General features: G+C 39.8%; 2 protein-coding genes across 3 annotated transcripts; one reads left to right on the forward strand and one right to left on the reverse strand.

The window, feature by feature from the left end:
• LOC140122560 (uncharacterized) lies at nt 1-3,982 on the reverse strand. 2 transcript variants are annotated; one of them, XM_072143577.1, is made up of 2 exons: nt 3,856-3,982; nt 1-1,888 (listed from the first exon to the last, which is right to left on the reverse strand). In XM_072143577.1, exon 2 carries the CDS (start codon nt 1,875-1,877, stop codon nt 891-893), a length of 987 nt encoding a protein of 328 aa, XP_071999678.1. In that variant the 5' UTR covers nt 1,878-1,888; nt 3,856-3,982; the 3' UTR covers nt 1-890. The 2 variants fall into 2 exon arrangements, with proteins under 2 accessions (XP_071999678.1, XP_071999669.1); XM_072143568.1 differs by lacking the exon at nt 3,856-3,982 and adding an exon at nt 3,533-3,687 and having other exon boundaries at nt 10-1,888.
• On the forward strand, nt 3,925-27,747 carry TMEM120B (transmembrane protein 120B). The gene is made up of 12 exons (XM_072143556.1): nt 3,925-4,122; nt 10,440-10,558; nt 13,000-13,116; nt 15,340-15,399; nt 16,260-16,355; nt 17,517-17,606; nt 17,746-17,811; nt 17,888-17,949; nt 19,153-19,245; nt 23,495-23,559; nt 25,190-25,258; nt 27,091-27,747. Exons 1-12 carry the CDS (start codon nt 4,060-4,062, stop codon nt 27,196-27,198), a joined length of 1,008 nt encoding a protein of 335 aa, XP_071999657.1. The 5' UTR covers nt 3,925-4,059; the 3' UTR covers nt 27,199-27,747.
• The last annotated feature ends 27 nt before the right edge of the window (nt 27,748-27,774 follow it).

Genomic DNA, 27,774 nt, shown 5'->3' on the forward strand with positions numbered 1-27,774 from the left:
CATCCCTTTGTCACAGAAGATACCTTTGAATCTGTGCGCTTTTTTTCTTTTTGTTTCCCCCCGCTCGGTCAATCTCTCACATGCTGTTAGAAAAAAAAAAAAACAGCATCTTCCCAGATTTATCTAACTCACTCACATGACTGGCTTTGGATCTGAAGAAGAGGGAGGTTCTCCTTCAATACATGTAATTGATGTACTTTTCTACATGTTGCCGCCTATCTGTCCAATTTGCTGTAGGATCATAAAAAGTGTAGATTCACCCACATTCTGGGGCTATTTCAGACAGCTCATGGTAACAGATATGAGTAGACAAAGTTCCACCAATATTATATTGACAAATTACCCAAGGTAAAAAAAAAGAAAAAAGCATGTTTTTTGTTTTTCATGTGCTAGTAAAAACAACAGTCATAAATACATTGTTTGTAGGGTGATTTATATTTCACTAGAGAAACATCTAGCTGCGTGGAGAGAATAAAAAGGAGGAAAAAAAGCATGTAAAAACACCATGAAAAAGTCAGCACCCTGGGATAAAAGCACTGAACTGATATGGTAGTAAGTAGTATATGGGTAAGTCTTCACAATTAAAAAAAAAAAAAAACAAAAACATATAATACACTCAATATCAATTGGTGTAACAGAATGTATACAATTTCTACAAAACCTCAACATAAGGTACAATTGCAGATAGTACAATTTAGGGTTGAAGGAAATTGTGCAAGGCCCATGAGACATCCATATTTCAAACTCATAGATAACTATGAGGTTTTGAGCTTGGATCCGCGAGCAGTCTTCTGTTTCGGACATATGGCCCACACATAGACTGTTGTGTGAATGAGCCCTATGCCAAAGTAGGTAACAACAATGTTATTCAGAGTCTAAACATAGATCTTCTAAGAAGGTCTACCAAAGTTAGGAATAAAAGTACAGTTTAGTGCCACAATTGGGTTCTGAAGGCTAAAGTACGGTGGACCGCATGGGTCAATAGCAGGGTTGCCCGTCAAGAAATCATTGTCCAGTAAATAAATGATGGAATTTTTAAAGGTGAACTCCGTTTGCGTTTCAGCATCCTGACATACCTTTTCCTTTACATTTTCATTGACACTTTCACAGCTTCCACTTGGACTTTCCACTGACATAGTGTGTAATGGAAAGTCATCAGGATCTTCTGTTTTGATTGTCACAGGAATTATTTCAAGCGGTGGACTTTCTGATGGCTCTATAAAATGCATATTAGTTTCAGGTGATGTTTCCTCAAAGTTAGTTTCATGTGATGTTTTCTGGATGCTAGCTTGATGTAAAGAGTCCTCATCACTAGCTGTTTTCTCTAAAGTAGTTTGATGTAAGTTCTTTTCAGAGCTAGCCTGATGTAAGGTCTTTCCACAACTATTTTGTTGTGAGGTCTTCTCGTAGCTAGCTTGTTGTAAAGTCTTCTCAAAACCAGCTTGATTTAAGGCCTTCTCGTAACTAGCTTTCCGTAAGGTCTTCTCGTAGCTGGTTTCAAGTAACGTTTTCTCTCCTCTTTTCCTCTTAAAAGATTTTCTTAGAGATAAATCTTCATGGATCTTTTCTTGAGGATCTCCTGGGGTTTGAAAAATGGAGGGCAAAGCATTTGGACGTAGAATTCTACCATTAACATTTACAATAAAACTATCATCAGTAAAGTGCAGAGAGCAGAGGCGATACTTGTTGGATTTCTTAAGTTTACTATCCAGAATTTGTTGGGCCACATTGTCAACGTCATTAAAGTTTTGTCCCATTTGTAGGAGCCAATCTTTTATTCTTTCCAATGAGTTAGGAAAAGTGTGTAGTTTGATCTCAAAGCCATTACGATGCCGTCCTGGGGTATATGTACAGCCATTTATCAAACACACTGGCATGTTTGTATGGCCTGAAAAAAAAAGAGAAAAAAGGTGGGCAGATGAAATAAATCAGGTAGACTGGATGAAGCGCTATGAATTTAATAAATTATTTTCCATCACAAGTAATTGCTAAAAATACAAAGCATTTAATTTGGAAATTTACCCTGACAAGAACCAAATTATTTTTTTCCAATCAATATAACTGTACAATGGCTCATTTCAGGTTGAGTTTCATTAATACAATACTGGAATGCCAAAACCACATGGAAAAGAATATAGAAGTGATGCTTCAATCAACCAAGAAATCCAAGGCAAAATTGGAAACCAAAAAGAAATATATTTCAATACATTGATCAATGTGCCATATATACGTAACATCCTGCATGCTCTGGGCTTCATTTAAATATTTTGAGGTGCAGCCTCTTCCATTAAAGAAAAAAAAAACATTTTCCCTGCTTACTATTCCTTACTGCTATTAATCCCATGATGCTGCTTAACATGACTGTTTGCATAGAGAATCATCTAAGCCATCTTAGAGTGTATGATTATTCCCTCCATCTATATTCGCCAAAACCCCTAACATATACAGTCAAGAAAGCTAAGCGGTAAGCTCCTTAACTGTATAAAAGTTTCCTTTTTGTGATAGTACAGCTGTAAAAAGCTTCAAGCAACTATCTCGATTCTTTTTATTTTTTGAAGAATTATCTGAAATGTTTTATGTTACCTTTTTGACTGTATTGAGTTCAGGACGGACAAAACACAGCCATTGTAGCATTTTTTTTAGTGTTTGCTATTATTATATTATTATTGTTATAATACAGGGGCAGCAATTACAAATATGAGCCTGATTCGTTTAAAGATTCTTATTTACAAAACCTTTTGGCTGGGGAGATCCTGCTCTTATTTTATTTTCTAACTTGTATTTTTATTATTTTTTTAAAATTTGTGAAAACCCTTATCTTTAGCCCCATATGCAGACTATGGGGGTATTTATCATGGATTGTATGCCACTTCTCTCCCTTTCCCCTCATACCCACCTCCACAGCAAGTGGGCAGGAGAGCAGGGTATCCTCATAGTACATCCTGTGCAACAAGTACGGCAGGATTGGGGATCACCATGATGCACCAGCTCTTGATAAATCACCCCCTTTCACCGATAACTTGATCACTTAGTGGCTCACGCTACTTATGCTATCTCACTGTAAATAAAAGACTGCTGGACCACTGGGATCAGAGTTGCCTTTGTTAGGAGTTGACATCTTATACCAAATACTGTGCACCCGACCGTTTGATTTCTCCAGTTCTGTATTTTGGTGCCGTATATACGGGTTTTTGTATGGTTGTGTGAATGCAGCCTTTAGTAGCGGTTTTCCAGGGTTCCTCAAGGGGGTCAGGGACAAGCGAAATAGAGTGCACTTCACCCATTGGCTGTGGCAGGTCCTGCGACACTTGAGGCATTTCTGCCACAATACTGCACCGGGGTAAGTACATTTATTTTCTAGCCGCCCCCCCTGGCCCCTTCCAATGCCTTGCACTATGGCCCCATCCCCAGATATACTGCACATTACACTAAGGGGATAGTGGGGAAGTCTTTATTGTCTGCCCATTAGCTGGGGTTGTGTCCCTGTGCATAGGATAATAGCAGCTCCATGCTCGGGGGGAACTATACTCACCCGTATGCAGGGCTGGCCTGCAGCTTCCGCTTCCCCTCGGTGTAGCACGGATATCCTCCGCCCGCTTCCCGGAAACCCTCTCTCTCTACCGACCACTGTGTGACCAGAGCCTGAGCCCCGGGAGACGTTACAAGTCTCGCGAGATTACACAGCAGCACCCTCGACGATTGGACAATATCAGAACAGAAAAGGGCGACGCCCCTCCGACGTTTTCACCGCCCACGTGTCAATATATTCATCTATATTGCTAGCAGTCGGTAGTTCAGAAAACAGACGCCTCCGCCCTGTGTCATATTTCCCGTCATATATAGACATACGCTCACCATGACGGTGCCGTTATCTGTGATTATATCGATAGCAGTCAGCACCAAGAGCAAATGGGACAGCAAGAAAATCCGCGAACTATCCGGCAGGGATGCAGCGCGCATGCGCAGGCTCCGCCCCTCAGCTCGGGCTTGCTGGAGCAGGAGAGGTGACGTCACGTATGAGCGTGGCTGAGGAGGCCGGGACGCCGCTCTTCTCCCAACATGTCCTTGCACAAGTGCCAGGAAGAATGGGAAGAACTGGAGAAGGAATTCAAGCAGCTGCAGGTGAGAGATGGGAGGACGGGCAGGGTGGCAGTGCAACACGGGGGCCCTGCTGTATCCCGGGCATTTGTGCGGGGGTCTCCTGCTCTTTCCACATGTGACTTATGCTGCAATATCCCCGCATCTTCACTCCTGTGCTGCATCCATTCAGTCTGCACCCATCACACTGTGTGATTAGATTCAGTCTCCTGTGCCCAGCACCCATCACACTGTGTAATTAGATTCAGTCTCCTGTGTCCAGCACCCATCACACTGTGTGATTAGATTCAGTCTCCTGTGTCCAGCACCCCGGCACACTGTGTGATTAGATTCAGTCTCCTGTGCCCAGCACCCCGTCACACTGTGTGATTAGATTCAGTCTCCTGTGCCCAGCACCCATCACACTGTGTAATTAGATTCAGTCTCCTGTGTCCAGCACCCATCACACTGTGTGATTAGATTCAGTCTCCTGTGTCCAGCACCCCGGCACACTGTGTGATTAGATTCAGTCTCCTGTGTCCAACACCCATCACACTGTGTGATTAGATCCAGTCTCCTGTGTCCAGCACCCGTCACACTGTGTGATTAGATTCAGTCTCCTGTGCCCAGCACCCATCACACTGTGTGATTAGATTCAGTCTCCTGTGTCCAGCACCCATCACACTGTGTGATTAGATTCAGTCTCCTGTGTCCAGAACCCCGTCACACTGTGTGATTAGATTCAGTCTCCTGTGCCCAGCACCCATCACACTGTGTGATTAGATTCAGTCTCCTGTGTCCAGCACCCCGTCACACTGTGTGATTAGATTCAGTCTCCTGTGTCCAGCACCCATCACACTGTGTGATTAGATTGTCTCCTGTGTCCAGCACCCCGTCACACTGTGTGATTAGATTCAGTCTCCTGTGTCCAGCACCCCGTCACACTGTGTGATTAGATTCAGTCTCCTGTGTCCAGCACCCCGTCACACTGTGTGATTAGATTCAGTCTCCTGTGTCCAGCACCCCGTCACACTGTGTGATTAGATTCAGTCTCTTGTGTCCAGCACCCCGTCACACTGTGTGATTAGATTCAGTCTCTTGTGTCCAGCACCCCGTCACACTGTGTGATTAGATTCAGTCTCTTGTGTCCAGCACCCCGTCACACTGTGTGATTAGATTCAGTCTCCTGTGTCCAGCACCCCGTCACACTGTGTGATTAGATTCAGTCTCCTGTGTCCAGCACCCCGTCACACTGTGTGATTAGATTCAGTCTCCTGTGTCCAGCACCCCGTCACACTGTGTGATTAGATTCAGTCTCCTGTGTCCAGCACCCCGTCACACTGTGTGATTAGATTCAGTCTCCTGTGTCCAGCACCCCGTCACACTGTGTGATTAGATTCAGTCTCTTGTGTCCAGCACCCCGTCACACTGTGTGATTAGATTCAGTCTCTTGTGTCCAGCACCCCGTCACACTGTGTGATTAGATTCAGTCTCTTGTGTCCAGCACCCCGTCACACTGTGTGATTAGATTCAGTCTCTTGTGTCCAGCACCCCGTCACACTGTGTGATTAGATTCAGTCTCTTGTGTCCAGCACCCCGTCACACTGTGTGATTAGATTCAGTCTCCTGTGTCCAGCACCCCGTCACACTGTGTGATAGATTCAGTCTCCTGTGTCCAGCACCCCGTCACACTGTGTGATTAGATTCAGTCTCCTGTGTCCAGCACCCCGTCACACTGTGTGATTAGATTCAGTCTCTTGTGTCCAGCACCCCGTCACACTGTGTGATTAGATTCAGTCTCTTGTGTCCAGCACCCCGTCACACTGTGTGATTAGATTCAGTCTCCTGTGTCCAGCACCCCGTCACACTGTGTGATAGATTCAGTCTCCTGTGTCCAGCACCCCATCACACTGTGTGATTAGATTCAGTCTCCTGTGTCCAGCACCCCGTCACACTGTGTGATTAGATTCAGTCTCCTGTGTCCAGCACCCCGTCACACTGTGTGATAGATTCAGTCTCCTGTGTCCAGCACCCCGTCACACTGTGTGATTAGATTCAGTCTCCTGTGTCCAGCACCCCGTCACACTGTGTGATAGATTCAGTCTCCTGTGTCCAGCACCCCGTCACACTCATGAGTTAATGTTGGTCAAACACATGTATGGCCAAACTCAGCCTAGTGTCTAATGTAGAGAGGGGAGGATCATTATCTTCTTAGAAAACCAACTGCTTGATCCCTGGATGTCTTGGACATCAGCCTTTGGAGAAGAGTTGGGCGATGTAACCCATTAGTTGTCGTCCAATCCCACCATCCTGTGCATTCAGCTTCAGTTAAACTTGTTGTGCTTCTTTATCAAGGGTAATGTTTGGAAAGCCAGGAACTGTAGATAGGCATCTGCCAAACGCTTGTGCTCTGTACAGGCCATTGTAAGACACTTCTGACACTGACTTATCTTTCTTCAAAACAAGAGGATTAGGTACGTACATTAAAAATCAGACAACCTGATCCCCCCCCCCTCCATCTGCTGTTGGACAAAATTCACTAGATGATTAATGGCTATACACTGATTTCAATAGGACTGGCTACCCATGTTACATTTTTCGTTCACATTTAGTTCTCATTTTAAAAGGTTTGACTGTTTAATACACAACCTATATACGTACATGTGCAACTAATGAAATGTGTAAACATGTGCTTGTTGGATGCAAATAAAACATTTCCATGGCTAGTAATCAAAATAAAGACTTTATAGATCTCTTTACTTAAAGCATATTTCTCAGCCTGTGCATCTTCATGCGAACCCTTACTCACACCAGCATCTCCTCTTGCATTATGAACAGGAGGATTTTAAATTAGATCTTTGTTACCACTGACTAATAAATTTAGTACATTTAACACCAGGTTCATGGATTGCAAACCAAGACCTCTTACATGCTGGTGTGTGCCCCCTCTGGCAAAATCCTCTAAATAAAAGTGTAGATAAACCCTGTACCCTGATAATCTAAGCACATTGTCACCAAACAGCATCTCATAGCAGGGTGGAATCATAAAGTGACAGCTTAGAGAGTCCCCATCCACAATTTGGAATTTTACACTGAGCAGCACTGAGTGACAGGAGCTAAAACAGCAAGTAGAATTGTAAAGGAAGGGGTTAAAATGACCTTTATTGTGTTAAATTCACTAGGGGATTGAAATTTCAGAACTTTCTTTTATGGGCAAACCCCTTTAAGTTTTATTTGGGTTTCTAGTGGTGTTGACAGTTAAAATAACTACCAGTGTGAACAAGGTCTGACAGTAAGGTTTTATAAACCATGTGAGGGTTATATGATTGTTATAACTTTTTTTTGTGAGTCCAGTTAATGGTCTCCTTCTTACCTTTTTTGTGCTTGTACAACCTAATGATCCCAATTTTTGTGTTTTAAGGACCTTTTTTTTTCTTTTTAGCATTCATTAATTCTTTCCACTGCAATAGTATATAGTACCCTGCCATTGGCGCTCCTATTAGGGGATGCCTGCTGTCCAGAGAGGAACAGGCCAATATGCCTAATACAATCAACACTGCTACATACTATTTGTGTGCATGTCATCAAAGGGTTAATGATATTGGTAATCTAAAAAAAAAAACAGACCAAATGAATCGAAAGTTAAACAAAAAACTGAACTGGAAAGTAAAGTGTCAGCTATTTTAACGAATACCGTATATACTCGAGTATAAGCCGACCCGAGTATAAGCCGCAACCCCTAATTTCAACACAAAAACTGGGAAAACCTATTGACTTGAGTATAAGCCGTGGGTGGGAAATGCATTGGTTACAGCCTCCCAGTATATAGTCTGCCAGCCCCTGTAGCATACAGCCTGCCCAGCCCCTGTAGTAGGAAAAAAATAACACTGTACTCATCTTTCCGACGTCCCCCATAGGTCCTCTTCTGTCTCAGACTGTCTCAGACAGAAGAGGACCTATGATGTCAGATGATGTCAGAAATGTGAGTTTTGACTTTATTTTTTTTAGCTGACTCGAGTATAAGCCGAGTTAGGGTTTATGAGCACACATTTTGTGTTGAAAAACTAGGCTTATACTCGAGTATATAAGGTACTTTAATGTGTTACATAACAGACACCTAGCTTCCAGTTTATTTCTGTTTTCAGCCACTATGAACTCCAGTATATACGGAAAACCAAACATAGATACGAGTTCAATGTAAATGCTTACACACAAATAAAATGTGATATATTTTATTACTTGGTTCCATGACGCTCTTTATCACACACTTCCAAGTGTTCAGGACACAAGATGCAAATAATGCAAATCACATTGTCGTAGTCTTGTTACAATTGTATAATGAATGCTCTGTTTAGTTACTGCAAAACTGCTCTGCTGTTTCTCTGATCTACAGTAAATCCAACTTGGGTGTTGGCATCTCATCCAAGCTCTCTTCCCTGTGCCTGCACTCCACGCTCCCATTGAAGCTCTGTACAAGGATATATAGCATGATACAGGTTGTAGGGCGCATTGTCAACAGAGGACCCTGACATAATCTGTGCTCTTTAATTAGTGTTATACAAGAATGTACAACATGATGTGGAAATAGCCCTTTAAAGATTTTCTTATTATGCGGAGGAAGGGGGGGGGGGGTACAAGGACACGTACAACAACATGTCATCGGCCTCCCTGGAACCTTAATCTTAATCTTTACCTTAACTTAAATGCTTAAAAGCAGTAAATGTCCTATTTGACAACATGAAGATTGGAAAAGATTTATTCTTTTATAGACATTCAGACCAGACTAGAAGCGAATACAATGGTCTAGCCTATTTTTCTTCTGAAAAACCCTGAGTTTCATTGATTTTCATATTTCTACCATGTAGGCTTTTCAGGTAATTGCTATTTTTAGTAACTAAGACTCTTATTTGGTCACAGCACAGAAAATTACATTTAACCTGGATGAGAAAAATATCAATGTTGTGTGAAAAGGGTTACGGTTGGGCATGCTAGACTTATATTGTAGGGGGCTTCCATGTTGTGATTCTGACTACTGAGTGCACTAGTAGAGGGGCTGTGGTGGATTTACGCTATTGGAATGTTGTCTCCTTCTGGCCTTCAGGAGATGAGCCACAATAAATCTGGATAGCTGTTATTCATCAAATAAGTGAAGGATATTGCACTGAGTGCACTTTGTACTATGTTCACATTTTTCTGATGTACTGGAGCAATGTGAACGCTAATGGCTACCCTAAGGCTCGGGAATTATTAAGGCTGTAATTACTCTGCCCAATAATGTCAGATTGTATAGTCAATAGCTACTTGGAAATCACTGGACACAGATATTTTCTGACCTATATTGTTGTTTTTGGTTCTGATCTGCTGTTTACTGCTCTTGCTTCAGTATAGAAAAGGTATATAAAATCAAATTGCCTCTTATATAATTAAATGGAAACTGACGGTAGGAATGGAATATTTTGCTGTTTCACAAGATTAAATAAAGTTGGTGGATCGTCATTTAATTTCTGTACCACGATGCCAGCGCTTCCACATACTGAAGAGTTTTATTAATAAATCTGGACTATGCTTAACTACAGTTAGTGGTGCAGGAAGGAGAATGAAAGATTTTTGCACAACTAAGATCAAGAAGTAAAAAACCTATGAAAATTTAAAGTTGTCCAAGTTTTGCATATCTAGCTCACTGCTGTACCATCAGCCACATAATAAGTTTAGAATAAGACAAGAGCAAATGCAAGTACAAAATGCTAACAACTACAGAGATCTGAAACTAGTGGAAGGACTCGCAGTCTACTGTATATGGGCAGGTAGATGGAGACATAAGGTAAGGGAGCAGAGCAGTGCAGTTATTGTAGGTGATCCTAAACAGGTGTGTTTTCAGGTTACATTTGGAAGGTGAGGGAGAATCTGACATATTTTGATCAGGAAATTAATACTTCTGGCTCCCCTCCTCCTCCTCCTGGGACCACTCTGCTTTGGGCCCTGAATTTGGGGCATACAACCAGTGTCCGACGTTGGGACATTGAGCATCAGGAGTGGACTTTTCAGCAGCAGTCAACACTACCAGTCTCCTGCACCAAAGAAATCAGTTATCGAAGAGGATTAAATTAGATAAATGTGTGCTGAACTTTATGTACATGCTCAGTAGTGAAGCTTCTATGCTACAGATCAAAGGATAAAGACAATGGGAAGGAATATCTGCACTTGTCTTGGAACTGCTTTAGTAACCAGGAAAACAGGGCTGCGAAGTAACCATTTTGACGGTATTGCAGTTAGAGAAACGGTTTCTGATCTTTACATTCACTTCCAAGACTAAAACTAATATTTAGTGAATCATTTTGTTTTCTTTTTGGACTTTTCACTAGGAAACGCACAAAGTCTACAAACAGAAGTTAGAAGAACTAAACACTCTTCAAAGTGTCTGCACTGGGTACATAAACAAGCATAAGCGGCGTCTGGCAGACTTAAGAAGCAGCCTAAAAGTGTAAGATTTTATACTTAAATTGTGTAGATTGTGTATGCAGAGTGAATAGTGCAAATATAAATGGAACTATCCAGTGGTTTATACTCTTATACACCCTCAAACACACAAGAATAACACGTGTAGGCCCACATTTACTAGGGGCCTGTTTTCTGTCGGACTTGCACATGTATTTCAAAAGTGCCTGCGCCACATTTGTGATGCATGCAACTGTTTTATGGCGCGGCTGCACTATTCTTCATGCGAAATTGGCGTTCCAGTTGAACTGTGCTCCACATTTATCATGCAAAGTCTGACAGAATTATATTGCACGCCCTCTGTTAAAAGTGCACCAAAAAAAAGTGGTACATTCTGTCGGGGCAGTGCAGGGGGCGCCAGATCCGTGAAGAACATGCGCCATAAATCCTGAATCTGGCGCCCCTTGCACTGTGCACTGTTCTAGGTAAATGTCTCATACTGTACATGGTAAATATATCCATAGTGCAAAATGGATATATGGAGTAACACTTTTTCTAGGTATTGTGTGTCTTGTAATCTTCATTTTTTAACAGATTTTCCATCTACAGTCTGTTTCAAAGTCTGCAGTTCACTTTCAGCTGCTTGGAGTAGACGTAGGTCCTGTGATTCACTGGTCACACTCCCTCTTGCATAGAAGTTGTATATAATCTGACACCTCAATGAGCATCTATCCATCTTATCGGTGGGATGGAATTTGGCAGAAGTTGTGAAAAACAGATGGGGAGGATAAGAGCCACAATAAGAGGAGAAAGAAGCTCTTACTTGTTTTCACTTCTACTATTGGTTTTTAAAGCTTTATGCAAAGTCAGTATTCATATAACCCACCTTAGAAAATGCTTTTAAACACAAAAACTACAATTTTATTACAATTTTTAGTACAATGGCAGATATGGAACTGGTTCTCAACTATGTATACTGCTGTGTACTGTTCTGGACGGGTAATTCTGCTTACTTCTGTGTCATCATGTTGGTACTTGCAGAAGCAGTTCTCCTGAGATGCATACACAAGGACATGTGTGTTTTGAAACAGTTGTAACTTGGACAGCTGCTCCCATGTGAGGGTTGTAGGAAAAATAGAAGAATTAGTATTTTGGGAGGTTGTTTGAAGTTTTAATATTTTTTTTTTTACCATGAGAATGTTAAATGCTACAATTTAAACTGAAATTTTGGGGCATATGGGTTTTTTTTCCCCGACTTTTCTTGGTATACGGTGGTGAATTTCTGCCATTTTTTTCATCATCTTCTCATATTTGTTATCCATGGCCTCCTTCCTTCTAAAATCAACTTTTATAATTATTCTAATGAGCTCGGGTGGGTGTTTACAGAGCCCCTCAGTGCTGTAGCTTCAGACTGCTACAATGAGTACTGCAATCTTCAGCACTGATGGGCTTTGGTAACTCTCCCAGCGCTCTTTAGGCTCATTTAGCATATATTTAAAAGTTGACTTTAGAAGGAAGGAGACCATGTATAACAAATATAAGATGATTACCACATTCACTGTGCCTGGATCTATGAGTATGTGTCCCTGGTGTGTCATGCTTGATTTATATGGTAGATTTCCTTTGGTATAACCTGATTTTCACATGTGTTTTTGGAAAGTCGGTAATTTTATCCAACTACATTCTAGTCCCTACCAGGTGTAGGAAATAAATTGGGGTTGATTTGTAATCTTTGTTTTTTTTCAAGACAAAGACTAAGGGTGAAGATGCACGTGGCGTTTTTGGGCCGTTTTTACTAAGTGCGTTTTCAGATTGTAAAAAATGCATGCGTTTTTGTCTGGTTTTCAGAATTTGCGCAATTAAAAACTGACAAAAACGAATGCGTTTTAAAAAACACATGCGGTTTTTAAAAACGGATGCGTTTTTTACGATCTGAAATTGCACTTAGTAAAAACGGCCAAAAAACGGCCTAAAAACGCCACGTGTGTCTTCACCCTAAGGGTGATGGCACACATGGCGTTTTGAAACCGTTTTTGATCCATTTTTAAGCACTCCGTTAAGAACCGCATGCGTTAAAAAAACGCATGCAGTTTTTGAAAACACATCCGTTTTTGTCCGTTTTTTTATAGCGCAAATTCAGAAAACCTGTCAAAAACGGATGTGTTTCAAAGAACGCATGCGGTTTTAAAAAATGCGTTTTTTAACCGATTTGCTTAAAAACGGACCAAAAACTGTTTCAAAAAGCTATGTGTGGCATCACCCTTGGATACATCTGTCCAGCAGGAAAAAAAAAGACTGGTGCACAATCCCTGAATAAAGTTACATGTGCCCCGTTACAAAAACAATCAATTTGAACAAAATGACACAATTTTTTCTAAACACTTCTAAATTGTATACATTATTTGTATAATAAACCGGAATTTTTCTCTTCATACTGTTAAATTCTATGTCTTATATCCTGGTATACTTCTTTACTTTGTAATGTAGACATAAGCAGTCGGCAAGCCTAGGAGAGACTGACCTCATCCAACAAATAGATGGCACCATCAAAGAGCGGCACAATGTATTTTTTGACATGGAGGCCTATTTGCCAAAGAAAAATGGGTATGTTTCATATTGTAGTTAGATTTTTCTCTCAAATATTAAATACAAATTTAAAAAGGAGTCTTCTAATATACACACACATTCATTGTGTATATGTAGAGTAATGTATGATTATTGGATGTGTTACCTCGCTGATCACTTGGCTGATTCCAGATGAGAACTGCCTTTTAGTGATCAAATCATTCATGAGGTTATGTTAAATGGCTCATGATACCCAAAACGGTCCGTAACCTTTAGTTTTCTTATGGTACACAGAGAAAAAAGGTTCCTGTCCCTTTGGCTAGTATGAGCTGATGGACTAGGACTATACTAGTGGGGGCAGCGGTAACATCACTGGTTTTGTTGATTGTCTAGATCTCTGTTCAATTCATTAGTTCACGGTTTCACGATTACCTATTGTAAACTAATTAATTGCTCAATTCTTTCAGGAGTATATCTGGTTAAACGTAACCTTTATTGATAAAAAGTAAAATCATAGAACACCAACAAAACCGTGATGATAAATGTCCCTCCACCACAATAACTTGCAGAATACTCCACTGTCACTGCCCCTAAATGTGCTTTCCACTGGAGCAGTGGCAGGCTGATATGATTAGGGTGCTCTGTTCAATTTAGTCTTTTTATGTGCAGCTATTAAATGCAAATTCTCAGTAATGATTCCTCTTAAGTTGAATGGAACTTTAAAAGAATGGTTGAATTATCAGATATATCAAGTATAATCTCTCATTAGTTTCCTCTGATGTTAAAACACACTGGTCTCTGTATGTTCATGTCCGGGCTGTGCACTGTATGTAGGACTATTATGTACAGCAGCAAGGTGGAAGAAGACTTCCCACAGCAATGAGACACTTGTCGCAGTAACAAGGAGGCACATACAAGAGGCTGAATTTAATTCATTATTACAATGTGCGACTTGCAGTACTATGGCAGTATATGGTAGGATCAACCAGACAACGTAGGGTTAAAGTTACCTAGGGGTTCTGAAAAATAGTTAAAAAAAAGCCTAAAAAATTCAAATTCCCACCCTTTCCCCAGAACTCATATAAATAAACTGTAAAAATCATAAACATGTTAGGTATCACTGCATCCCAAAATGGCCTATCTATTAAAATATAATAATGGTTATTCACGCTTTACCCCACAACTATAAATAGTGCCTAAAGTTGAAAATGTAAAACATATGAAAAAATATAAAAAGTGATCATAGGGCTGTACAGTTCTTAAATTGTAGCATTGAAAGCATCAAAAGTCGCAAAAAATGATACTACCGACAGCTCTATAAACTGAAGTATGAAAAAGTTATTAGTGCCAGAACATGGCAAAATGAAGAAAGCTTTAATTTTTGTAAATGTTTGAAAACATTATAAAACTTATACAAATTTGATATCCCCGTGATTGCACCAACCCAAAAAATAAAGTAGACATGTTGTTTGAGGTGCGCAGCAAAAGCTGTAAAATCCACCCAACAAGAAAATGGTGCAAATGCGTTTTTTCACCATTTTCACTTTATTTGGAATATTTTCCCTCTTCCCAGTACACGGCATTGGATATTAAATACCATCACTATGAAGTGTAATTTGTTACGCAGAAAACAAGCCCTCATACAGCTCCTTGGAAAAATAAAAAAGTTATAGATTTTTGAAGGTGGGGAGTGAAAAACAGAAACACATAAAACAAAAAAAAAGGCTTGGGTGTTAAGCTGTTAGGTGATTTTCAATTTTCTCATGTGACTAAAGTCTATTTAATTATTTTTTTATAAGCTTGTATGTGAAAGTTATAAATGTATACTGGTATATGTGTATACAGGCAGTCCCCGGGTTACATACAAGATAGGGACTGTAGGTTTGTTCTTAAGTTGAATTTATATGTAAGTCGAAACTGTATACTTTATAATTGTAGTTCCCGACAATTTTTTTTTTTTGCCCCAGTGACAATTGGAGTTTCAAATTCTTTTGCTGTAATAGGACCAAGAATTATCAATAAAGCTTCATTGCAGACAATTTTAAGCTGATTATTGCAATCTGGGACTATTTTAAAGCATCCAGAGAGCTTCACCAGAGGTCACAGTGGGCAGAGGGGTCCGTCTGTAACTATGGGTTGTCTGTAAGTCGGGTGTCCTTAAGTAGGGGACCGCCTGTATATATGTATTTCTCATAGCTGGTATAATTCCTTTGGATACGTATCTGTATCATCATTTTAACATGCCAATTCTGACTCTTCTAGTTTATATCTAAACCTCGTACTTGGAAATGTGAACGTCACTCTTCTTAGTAACCAGGCAAAGTGAGTATACACTTACATGTCAATGCATAATAATTGCATGTGGGTCCTGATCACTAAACTGATTTTTAGTTGGTACCAAGAAACACTGAACCTGGAACCATGATCAAGTAGCTCAAGTGCTCCCGCATATAGCGCCGTCTGCAGGATTGTGTACTTGGGGCACTCATATACTATGATGGGCAGGGCTGCCACTAGAAAGTTTTAGGGCCCCCTCTTCCCCAGGCACATTTGTTTCCCATCCTATGTTTGATGTGGTGTAGTGTTAGTTGAAAATGAGCGCTAGTCCAGGGCTGTAAAGAGATCATGGCCTCCTGATGGCCTAGCGTTTTTGCAGAAAAACAGTAATTTAACACAACTTGTTACACATAAATGATAACCAAACATATTAAATGGTGACATAACCAAAACCAGTCTTGCTAATTTGATACAGAAGAAGAACCATGCTTACTACATAGAAACATAGCCAATGGTCTCATTGCTTTCCCACAGTAGCCAAGTCACTGTGTCCCCCTTATTTAATGTAACCAAAAGTAACTGCTCGATATACTAAAAATTACTTGCCTTAGTTTTTAGCACCATTAGGTTCTTCCCAGTCGGATCCTACCACTTCTCTTGGCCAGCCTCCTGACTTTATCCCACCTTCCAGGATGGCGACCATGGGAATCTACAATAATCACTGACAGCGTATAAACAGCATATTTATCTACAAAGTGGGGAATGAGATGTCATTGTCCTTTAGTTAAAAAAAAAAATGCAAGCTTCAATCTGTGCTCTTAAAGTCTTCTACATTAGAGCCTTGCATATTTTTTAGTCCTACAAGGTTTTGGTCATTACACACTAATCTCTTTTTTGCTGCTCAGGTTTGCATACAAGGACGAATATGAAAAATTCAAGCTGTACTTGACAATTATTTTGCTACTTGGAGCCATTGCCTGTAGGTTTGTTCTTCATTACAGGTGAGAAATCATTTTATCAGTATATAGATATTCATCTTTTTGCTTTGGATGTAATTTAACCTTTTCTTAAACCTATAAACGTAGAGATAGACGTAGAGATCACAGGTAAATGTGCGGAGATGGATGGGCACATCCCTGATAACAAACATGAAAAAAGAATCATGCAAAAGCATTTCTTTAAAAGAAAGATAAAAGGAAAGGAGAAAAACATTCTTGCATGAATTCACATTAAATCTTTCAATGATAAAATAAGTTTATCAAGTATTACTTGTAGCAAGCTTCATCTAATGGCACTGCATAGGTTTGTAGTTACATACACTTCCAATAAGGTCTCATTGTAAATGATGGGATAGCAGTGGATACATAAGATGTAAACCTAGCCTTGCCTCACATTTCAGACATATTTTTAGTTAAAAATGTCTCTGCGTTTTAAATGCAGGCCATAGGGTTCTAGGTTTCCTGCTCATAACTAGGGCCTATTATATTGAGAGGCGGTCATTGTGAATACGGCTAAACATTAGTTAATTCAGTTGTTTATTGCATGAAAAATGCAGATTTGAGTTCAGAAGTTTAAAATCTAATCCAGAGTTCAGAAATCCAATAAATAGTTTGTGAAGGATCACCTGAATGGTCGAAGTGTTTCCTTGACTTGGTACATATAGATAGAATCTGTCTGAATTACATCTCTGCTACAAACTAGACAGTGGACTATATACTTGACAGGAGTGGTTGCCATGCGTCCCCCTCTCCATGTTTGTAGAAAAGCCAGGGGGAAAACTACTTGATTAAGAGACGTTATCTTTGAAATGTACCCATTCCAGCTTTTGTTATTCGCCTCATCCATCTCTCGCCTTTTATGTTTGCTTCTCCAATCCCAAGGACTATAAGACCTACAATGACAACGTGACTAATTTTTGGACAACAACCTATTGTAAGAAACAAATCTCTGAACAAAATGTTCCTTGTTTTTTTTATTACACAAAAGGTTGTATTAATAACCTTCTGAAGACTGGCAGCCTGTCCCTATAACTAGAGTTATTCATTACAGTAACATATTGTATGGAGCTTGTAAAATCTACTATAGAATAGCAGTAGAATCTACAGATAACTCTTGTTAAGAAAACCTGGATTGTTCACATATGGCTCATGTCTGCTTCTTAGAGTAACAGATGAGGTGTTCAACTTCTTACTGGTTTGGTACTACTGCACGCTGACCATACGAGAAAGTATCCTTATCAGCAATGGATCAAGGTGAGTTTATTGCCCGGAGCCACTTACATTTGTGTGACTAGTCGGTAGTAAACCTGCTAGTACACCAGAATGAGGCATCAATCTTGCATTTCCTTCTAGATTATAGATATTTTCTTACTTGTTCTCTCTTCTGCCACAGGATAAAAGGCTGGTGGGTTTCTCACCATTATGTATCCACCTTTCTGTCTGGGGTAATGCTAACATGGTGAGTTCAATAAGCAGTGCCAAGACACCACTTGGTGTAGTGAGTATTATGTTATAATGTTTCTGTCTCTCCATAGGCCAGATGGACTTATATATCGGATGTTCCGCAATCAGTTTCTTGCATTTTCAATATATCAAAGTAAGAAGGAATATTATCTCTAAAATCTGTTTAACTTAAATGCTATATGGGAACTATATTGGATTTCTGCTGGTGTATTCTAAAGAGATTCTACCGGCCTCCAAATCCTCCCACTCTTTAACTCTATCCCTAGGCCATTAAAAGGGTTTTCCCAAGTATTTGTTATCCCACATTCACGGGAGAGGAGATAATTAGATGACAGTGAGGGTTTAACTTTTAGACCTCCACCGATTATGAGCATGTGCCCTGCCACTCCCACCCCTACTATGGGAGCAGTTGGAGATCTCCCAGTGCTGTGCTTCACTATTTTCATTATTTCATTACCATTAAATGAGGCATCAGCGCCGATGCTTTTGCTGCTGCACCCAACTGTGAGAACAGGATCCCTGTTTTTCAGATTGCTGGGGGTCCCAGTCCAAAGTTGGACCCTAACCTATCATGCATTAGCTAGATTATTGAATTATCTTTTGTATAAGCAGTTAATAAGTTTTAGCCAAATAACCCTTCAAGGGAAACCTACCATTTGCTTTTATGCGTTATGAACCAAACATACCTTGAGAATGCTGTAGCTACACTGATGCAGAAACATAACTTGTTTAATCCCTGAACTGAGTGGTTTTGCTGAAAAAACAATTATAAAATTATTATAATGAGGCTCTGTTGCTCCAGTGGTTGCCCAGGCGCTCTCCTCTTACTCTAATTATGCACTGCTCCAGCCTTGTCCTGCCCAACATAGGCCAAGAATAAATCATCACTGTGTTGTCCCTGAAAGGCAGAAGTAATCAATCGCTGCACCATCCCCCCAGCTGCTGTGTATGAGTCATCCAGCTCAGGTTGATTAGTCCTGACTGGACATTTCAGGCATGTGGAAGTTATGTGTTTTTGTACGACAGCCAGGCTGCACCCAGCTTTCCCAAGGTCCTGAATGTTATAATTGTTTTGTGAGCAAAGCCATTTAGTTCAGGGATTACACAAGATATGTTTCCTCATCATTGTCACTACAGCATTCTCCAGGTATGTGTGGTTCACAATGCCTACAAACAAATGGTAGATTTCCTTTAAAGGGTATAAAGATGTGTTGTGGGGCATCTTGCACATTTTGCCTTGTGTATTTCAGAATTTGGTTGACTTGACGACAATTATATATTTTTTTCTAATTCAGAATGGTCATGATAATGTAGTAATAATTCTGTTCTTTTATAGGTTGTGTACAATTTCTTCAATATTACTATCAAAGCGGATGTTTATATAGACTGCGTGCACTAGGGGAACGAAACCATTTAGACCTTACTGTAGGTAAGTTAGTATGGGAATCATTTAAAATATGGTACCTATGGATCAGTGTCATTATTATGCATGCTTATGATGTACATGTTATTAAAGGGGTTGTTGTGTCACAAAGATGGTTTATTAACCCCTACGGGACTCAGCCTCTTTTGGCCTTAAGGACGCGGCCCCATTCTTCAAATCTGACCTGTGTCACTAGAAGTGGTTATAGCTTTGCAACGCTGTGAGATATCCAGGGGATTTTGAGATTGTTTTCTCGTGACACATTGTACTTCAAATTAGTTTAAAAATCTTTGGCGTTTAGTTATGAAAAAAAAACAAAATTTGGCAAAAATTTTGAAAAATTCTTTATTTTCAACGTTCTAAATTCTCTACTTTTGATGCAGATAGTCATAGCACCCAAATAAATTCATAACTTGCATTTCCCAAATGTCTGCTTTATGTTGGCGTGGTTTTTTAAGATTCCACATATTTTACTAGAATGTTATGAAGCTCAGAATTTAGGTATCATTTTTCAAATTTTTTGTAAAATCACCAAAACCCGTATTTAGATGGATCTGCTCAACTTCTAATTGACATTGAGAGGCCTAAATAATAGCGAGACTCGTAAATTACCCCATTGTGGAAACTACACCCCTCAACGTATGAAAAACCACTTTTAAGAAGTTTGTTAACCCTTTACGTGTTTTATAGGGGTTAAAACAAAATGGAGGTGCAGTCTGCAAATTGTAATGTTTTTTCACAATACACCCATTTTGGGTGGAAAATTAAACATTTACAATGGATTAAATGAATAAAGGCTCCACAAAGTTTGTTACCCAATCACTCCCGAGTACAGTGATACCCCATATGTGGTGGTAACCTGCTGTATGGGCGCACGGCCGGGCATAGAAGGGAAGGAGGCGCCATCCAGATCAGATTTGCTATGTCACATTGTACAGGCTATAATTTTTTTCTTTTTTTTTAATGTGGACCTATAGGGGCTTATTTCTTTTGCCACATGAGATGCACTTTTCTGGTACGTAATATGGGGGAATCTATAGGCTAATTGGTGAGATTTTATTAACTCTTTGATGGTGGAGGAAATGAAAATCATCACTTTTCAGGAAGATTTTTATGGGGGGTTTTTTTGGTCGTTTACCATACCATAAAAATAGTATATTATTTTTATTCTATGGGTCGCCACGATTACAAAAAGACCTCATTTATATAGATTTTTTATTTTTTCCCATTTTTACTGAATAAAAAGTAACTTGGCAAAAATGTTGTTAATTTTAGCATCACCGTCTTTCATATGCATAACTTTTTTATTTTTCGCCTCACAAATCTGTTTAATGGTTTATTTTTTGCGAGAAGGATTGTTCTTTTTAGTGGTCTTATTTTAGAGTGCATAACATTTTTTATATCACTTTTTAGAGCATTTTTATAGGGTATTAATTGAAAATGATCTTTTTTCTGGAGCTTTTTTTTTGTTGTTTTTTTACGGGGTTCACTTTGCGGATCTAATAACGATTCTGTTTTTTTATGCAGATTGTTACGGACGCAGGGATACCAAATATGTGGGGGTTTTGTGTATTTTATTCAATTGTACTGAATAAAAACCAATTTGGAGAAAATCTTGTTCATTTCAGCATCACCATCTTTTCATATGCATAACTTTTTTATTTTTCGGCTGACAAATCTGGTTAGGGGCTTATTTTTTGCGAGAAGAGTTGTTCTTTTCAGTGGGCTTATTTTGGAGTGCATAACATTTTTTAAATTACTTTTTAGAGCATTTTTTTTATAGGGTATTAATTAAAAATGATCTTTTTTCGGAACGTTTTTGTGTTTTTTTTCTACGGTGTGTACCGTGCGGGTCCAGTAATGATTTTGTTTTGTGTTTTTTTTATACTTTATTAAGTGTTTTTATAGGAAAGTGACATTTTAGGGGCTTATATTTTAATGCATTTATTTTTTATTTATTCTAATGTATTAACTTTAGTGTTTTTGACTTTTTTTTTAATTATACATACTTGAACTTAAACCAGTGATGCTCTAATCACTGGTTCAAGTTCAACACACTGCTCTACAATACTATTTTATTGTAGAGCAGTGTAAACTGTCTGAGCAAGCTTGCGCATGCTCAGACAGTTTACAGTCAGACCCGGAAGGGGTCTGGCTGCCATGGAGACCGGGCAGCTCCGGGGCACATGCCAGTCCTCGGAGCTGCCCAGAAGAGGATCAGATCCCCCGGTAAGCGGCACGGGGGATCCGATCCACAGCGCAAACACCGTTACACGCCGCGGTCATGCTTGACCGCGGCGTGTAAGGGGTTAACACCCGCGATCGGAGCCGGCTCCGATCGCGGGTGTTAGCGCAGGCTGTCAGCTGTACTAGACAGCTGACATCCGCTGCTTCTGGTACCGGCTCCGTTCGTGAGCCGGTGCCAGAAGCAGGACGTTATGGAACGTCCCCGTGCGCTAAGTCTCTAGCCCCGGGGACGTACTATAACGTCCTGGTGCGCATAGGGGTTAAGGCAGAAGCTGGTGTGATAATTTAGGTACTGCAGGTCCATCTTCTTTATATAGAGCCAGATAGGACTGGTCACTACAAAAGAGACATTGTATTGTAACATGATGTTATATGCCATTAAGTGACATTCGTTTTTCTATTTCCCTTATATTTGACAATGTTAAAGAGAACCTGCCAGGCAACTTAACCACTCAAACCTAAATCTATTTTTATTAGAAAGCATTGCCCCTATTCCTACATTGTCCCTCTACATGTCTGTAAACGTAAACAATCAGGTCCTAAAGCTGTATGCAAATGACCTGAGAGAGGTCCAATGAATCATTATCATAATCTGCAGTCCAGCTTATTCATGAGTGGGAGCCACAGCCACACTCAACAGTGCTTGACTGACAGCCTCTATAATGATATGACAATCCTGGTGCTGGCGCCCCCTGCAGACTGTGGTGTATGAGTTACTCAAGCCTGGCAGCCTGTAGTAGTTGTACCAACCTGACATGGTGTTACTCCTATACACTACTTGTGTAGATCATGTGTCTTGCACACAAGCACTAGCAATGCTTTACTATACATTATACTTTCAACTTTTATACGCCAAAAAAGCCCAGCAACACCTATTATAAATCTGCCCTAATGTGAGTAAGCAGGAATTATGGAGCAGTCCTACCCAAAAATTAGACTCTTTTGGAAAGAAGCATTTCACTTAAAAGGAGCCTGTCGTCACATTTTATACAAATACAGCTGGTGGCAGGTTCCTATATAGCCTTGGTAAATATCTGACCCTCTTCTTTTAGCTAAAAATTGTTTCCCTCGCATCCCCATAAAATCAGTTATAAGTTATAAACTTGCGTGGTATCTAGGGATCTATAGAGCTAGTCGAGGGATGTGGCCTAATGTCATGTTACTAGAGTGACATCAGCACAGGTCCTTTAGCCTCTTAAAATTAGCAAACTGTACCCAATGCACATATCTGAACACATTAAAAATATCACAGCATGCCAGCATGGATTTCTACTCCTCTCCACACAGGCTCCTGTGATTTCATGAGATATATATGCTTGGTGTATACTTTACTAATGTTAGAAGGCTAAAGGACCTGCAATGATGTTCCCCTGGTCACATAACATTACGGCTGCCTGGAAAGACAGCATGGGGAAGAGCTGCTGGTTTCAGCCGGAGGAGGCCACGCCCACCTGGATACCAGGTAAAATTATAAAATTGAATATATGGAAATCTGAGGGGAACAATTTTTAGCTAAAAAAAGTTTGTCACTTTCCAGGGCTCTATGGGAACCCGCCACTAGCGGTATTTGTGAAAAATGTGGTGACTGGTTCCCTTTAATCTTTATTTTCCAAAAAACTAATAATAACCCACAAAACCCAGCAGACCCAGTCTATCCCTTATGAATATTATAAAAAAAAAAAAAATATGATTAATACTATCAGAATTAATATTGCATAGAATTATTATAGTACACTTGTACCACAGATAAAATGGATGTTATTTGAATGTTTGGAGAATATCACAGCCTAAAAGATGTCTAGTATTATACTTTGTCTGTCATTGTATGTACATTGTATGCAGTGTGTGTATGTGTATATATATATGTATATATGTATATATATATGTATATGTATATATATATATATATATATATATATATATATATATATATATATATATATATATATATATATATATATATATATGATTTCTATTAATGTTTTATAATTTACCTATAATATTCCAGAAGGGTTTCAGTCTTGGATGTGGAGAGGACTCACATTTCTACTGCCCTTCCTCTTTTTCGGCCATGTAAGTTGTTCCTAATTGTTGTTTCCTCATTTTTAAGATGTACATTATTTAAAGGGATAAATATATTGAAAGTAATGGTATCATTTTATGGTACTTACACTTTGACTGCAGAGTGGAGATGAAGGTGCATTGGTGTTTTAGGGTAACTGCAGTTAGATCTAGCCTAAAATTTGTGGTGGATCCTTATATTATCCGTTCTGCCGATGGATTAAGAGAAGAGAGATGTGCAGTGAATCTAAAGCATAAAAGTTGATATTCTGTGCATTTTGAAATCTGTCAGAATCTTTGGAATATGGAATCTTTTACACAATGTGTACAGTAACTTTGTGAAAATATGTAAAAAAACATTTTGCTTGCAATTCCATTTTGAATATCTCCTGCACTTACCCTCCATGTACAGGGGTCCTTAAAGGGCATCTACCACCAGAATGAAGGACTATTAACTGAAAGGCTATCGGGGCGTGTACTAGCCATAGCTCCCAGTGCTTGGCCTGGCTAGTACACGGCACAGTAGCCTTTGCAGTTAATTCACATATTACTAAAATAGTTTTTAACAGGTTAGATTCCAGGATGATTAAATAACAGATCAGGGCAGAGGCAGGCAGGAGAAATCTAGCATCAGTTCTACTTCTGATAGTAGATTCCTCATGGTAGGATTCCTTTAAAATTTCTGAAGAATTTAGCTCGGCTAGCAAGACCGACCTGAAGTCAGTGAGTTGTCATTTTACATAGTAGCTCTGTGTAGAGCAGGGGTGGGCAATTTAATTTTGCTATGGGGTCACATGAGAAATTGGAATGGTTTTAGAGGGCGGGAATAATCTGTATATAACCCTACAGTATAGGGTTATATATAATTCTCTACAGTAAATGAAAACATTACAATGATGCAATAAAAATAAGGAGGGCCTAATTACATCATTGTTATTTAATTATAAAATTGAGCTCTGCTAACCATAATGATATCAGGCCCTCAGGCCTTACAGTGCCAAGGTCCGGTGTAGAGGAAAGGGGGAGCACTAGGTCAGAACTGTTTGTTCTCCACCCAGCAGCTTATGGAGAACTGATATGAGCTGCTGCCTACATAGCCTGACCAGGGAAAATGCCCAAACAGGACAGAAAACAAGTTGTATAAATAGTGTTACTCCTCAACCCACCATCTCCAGATCTCCCAATATAGAACCTTACCCTATTTTTACAGACCCTGGTCCCTCGTATTGGGATAGAAACCCCCGTTTTCTGTCAACTCTTTGTGTAATGTTGTAGCAGCGGGAGTTTGGTGTGTTGTGCCCATACCCAAGCATGGTGCTTATTTTAGCTGTGGCACTCACTCCTTGGAGCTGTAGGTGGTAAACCCATCTGGAGTAATGATATCACAGGATGGAATCCACTCTCCTGGACTGTTCCAAATTAAAAGGTTATTTTTTTTAATTATTTCTTTTTATGTTAAAATAAGGAAACTAATTTACAGAAAACTCCTATGGGATTAAGCATTAAATCAGTTTTCTAAGATGGCCAGCAGGGTACAGTACTGAGTCATAAAACAAGTCTTCACCCATGAGGCGGGCTTATTCAGTGGGTTGTGTGATCTTATGATTACAATTATTGGCATCCTTTTGTTTTCTCTCTCTAGTTTTGGCAGCTGTATAATTCTATCACGCTATTTGAACTGTCTAGACACGAAGCTTGCAAGGAATGGCAGGTAATGTGTATATCGTTATGTAAAAATGTAATGTGTTCATAATAAATATACAGTATGGCAGACTGTTTCAGGGACAGTGACCCTTTTGAAAGTAGGTATTGAAAGGTTGGGTGCTGCAAGAGATGGGAGGAAACCCCCTTCCCTGTGTACAAGTTCCAGGGAAACCCTGGGAATAGTGTAGGGAAAAGGTTGTTACTCACTATTTTCTATGACCCTGCATACTAAAAGGATATACAGGATGTAGCCATAGGCACAAGGGATCATTGGGAGGAGGTGGTGTTTGCCTATAAGCCTCAATATCGAGAAGGTTGTACACAAAGCAAAACTTTTTGCCCAAAACCCAGGGGTAGAGTGAAAAATGAGTCTCCTCACCTCTCCATTATGTTCTCTCCCATTATGATATGGACCTTCTTTTGGCTTAAAAAAACTGCATCAGAAAACCTGAATGTGTGAACGCAACCTAAAGGGGATGTCTACTACACAGAATGAGCTGGGTTTGCCATGCTATAGATCACATTAGTAAATTCTGCCCATGAAGAATTAGATTTACGGATTGTAGCCTCGGATTTTCATTTAGTGTATTGGTATATCTGAGATTAATCTTTCTTGTTGTGGGGGTAGTGTCTTTGCATTTGTTTTCTATGTTGTACTTTAAGTGAATTGTGATTCACAGTTTGTCAGGAAAGCCACAATAAACATAAAAGGGAGTATATTAATTAACAAAGGCGAGAGGTGTGAGGGTTCTGATTCATCACACCCCATAAAATACTTCACTCAGCTACTGGATACTACAAGGCTCCATGAATCACTCTTACCTGGTGCTGCTGCAGAGTTTATCAAGGGTGGAGATGGCAGCGGCTGCAGATTATGAGAGTAGTAGTGGCACACCTAGCTAGTCCAAACACTGCGGATGACACTGCTATTACAGCTGCAGGCGTGTATGAATCCTGGATGATTAACTACAGATTGGGCTTTTATTGTAAGGAGATGACATTTCTAATCCATTGACGGTATTTTTATCTATTCTGGTCCGTATTTAGGCCTCTTGCCCATGAGAGTACCGTACTTGAGTACGCGTTGAACTTGAATCAAACTATTGTGTGTTTGCTGTAATGTCCGGCCCATAACCCTCACAAACCAGAACTGAATTCGGCATGTCCATTCAGTTCTGGCTTGACATTGCAGCAAGCACAGGATGTGAATTTGATATGAGTTTGACACATCAAACTTACCCATAGATGAGTAACAGAGTTTCATCTCTTAGTTTAGTAAAATTAGTTCTAGTTTACATCCCAACTATGACTGACCACAATAGTCAGGGGGAGAGAAGCCTGGTCGCTAATAGGTCCCTCTGTAGGTCAGTTTTTACATGGTGTTTTGCACCCATTTTTTTTTATTTTAGTTTTTTCATTCCTTGTCCATGTGACATACTTATGGCATCAGTTTCTGCTAAACTGCAAAAATGGGAGACTGGATTACATGTCATTAGTTTCCTTCCTCCTATGTAAACTTGGTCATGTCTTGAACATATGTGTTGTGTATAAGCAACTGAACTAAAGAATGGTCCGCAATAACGGGTAAACCTGAATGCCATCCATAAAAACGTGTGACCCATACACTTCAATGGGAAGGCACCAGGCACAAAAAACATCTTAAAATAGCACAGGACCTTAGATTACAGCCACACAAACTAGGGAAAAAAGTCAGACAAAATAAATCCATTAAACAAAAAATGGAGACCTAAGTCATCCACAAATACAGGTCTGCATAAAGGTTTGTGTGAAAGGGGCCATACAAGGTCATTTACTCAATTTTTGTGTTTTCTTCAATAGGTATTTGTGCTGGCCCTCACTTTTTTGGTACTTTTCTTGGGTAACTTCCTGACAACTTTAAAGGTGGTTCATGCTAAGTTTCAGAAAAATAAGGAGAAGAAACCTTGAAGATTAGAAGAACCTGGATTATACTGTTACCAATGAAATACACTACAAGTGAAGAAAAAACTGACCTGTGGATGTGCACATTTCTTCCATCCTCTGCTTGTACCGCTGCTCCCCATCTGTGGGAGGCGCTGACGTTTCCTGAGCTTTTACAGCAGTGTGACAATACGTTCTATCAGGGACAGCGAGGTCCACTCTGCTACCACTCACATCATAAGCTACTTGCGGCTCTCGCTGCACATGATTGACATTTCGTGGAGCCGCGTTATCTGCATCGGCTGTAAAGGTGTATGCACAGCAAGTCATGGGACTTCCTAGCCGACCTTGAGGTTATCAGCCATACAGGGAGACGGCCACTTCTGCTTTGTGTTTTAATTTGTTTCCTCAATTAGGGCAATTCACACTAAGAATACTTGACAATGGAATTTATGTGGAAAATGTGAAAAGGGAGATAGATGGCCCTTAGCAAGGCCCTTCTAATGTTTACAGATACGTGTTGTTTAAAATGTATGGGTTATGCCTGGGAAAATGGTGAATAAATCTGAAATGATATTGTCGTCTTATATGTAAGAGGTTGAT

Source organism: Engystomops pustulosus, chromosome 1, assembly GCF_040894005.1.
Source record: "Engystomops pustulosus chromosome 1, aEngPut4.maternal, whole genome shotgun sequence".
NCBI lineage: Eukaryota > Metazoa > Chordata > Amphibia > Anura > Leptodactylidae > Engystomops > Engystomops pustulosus.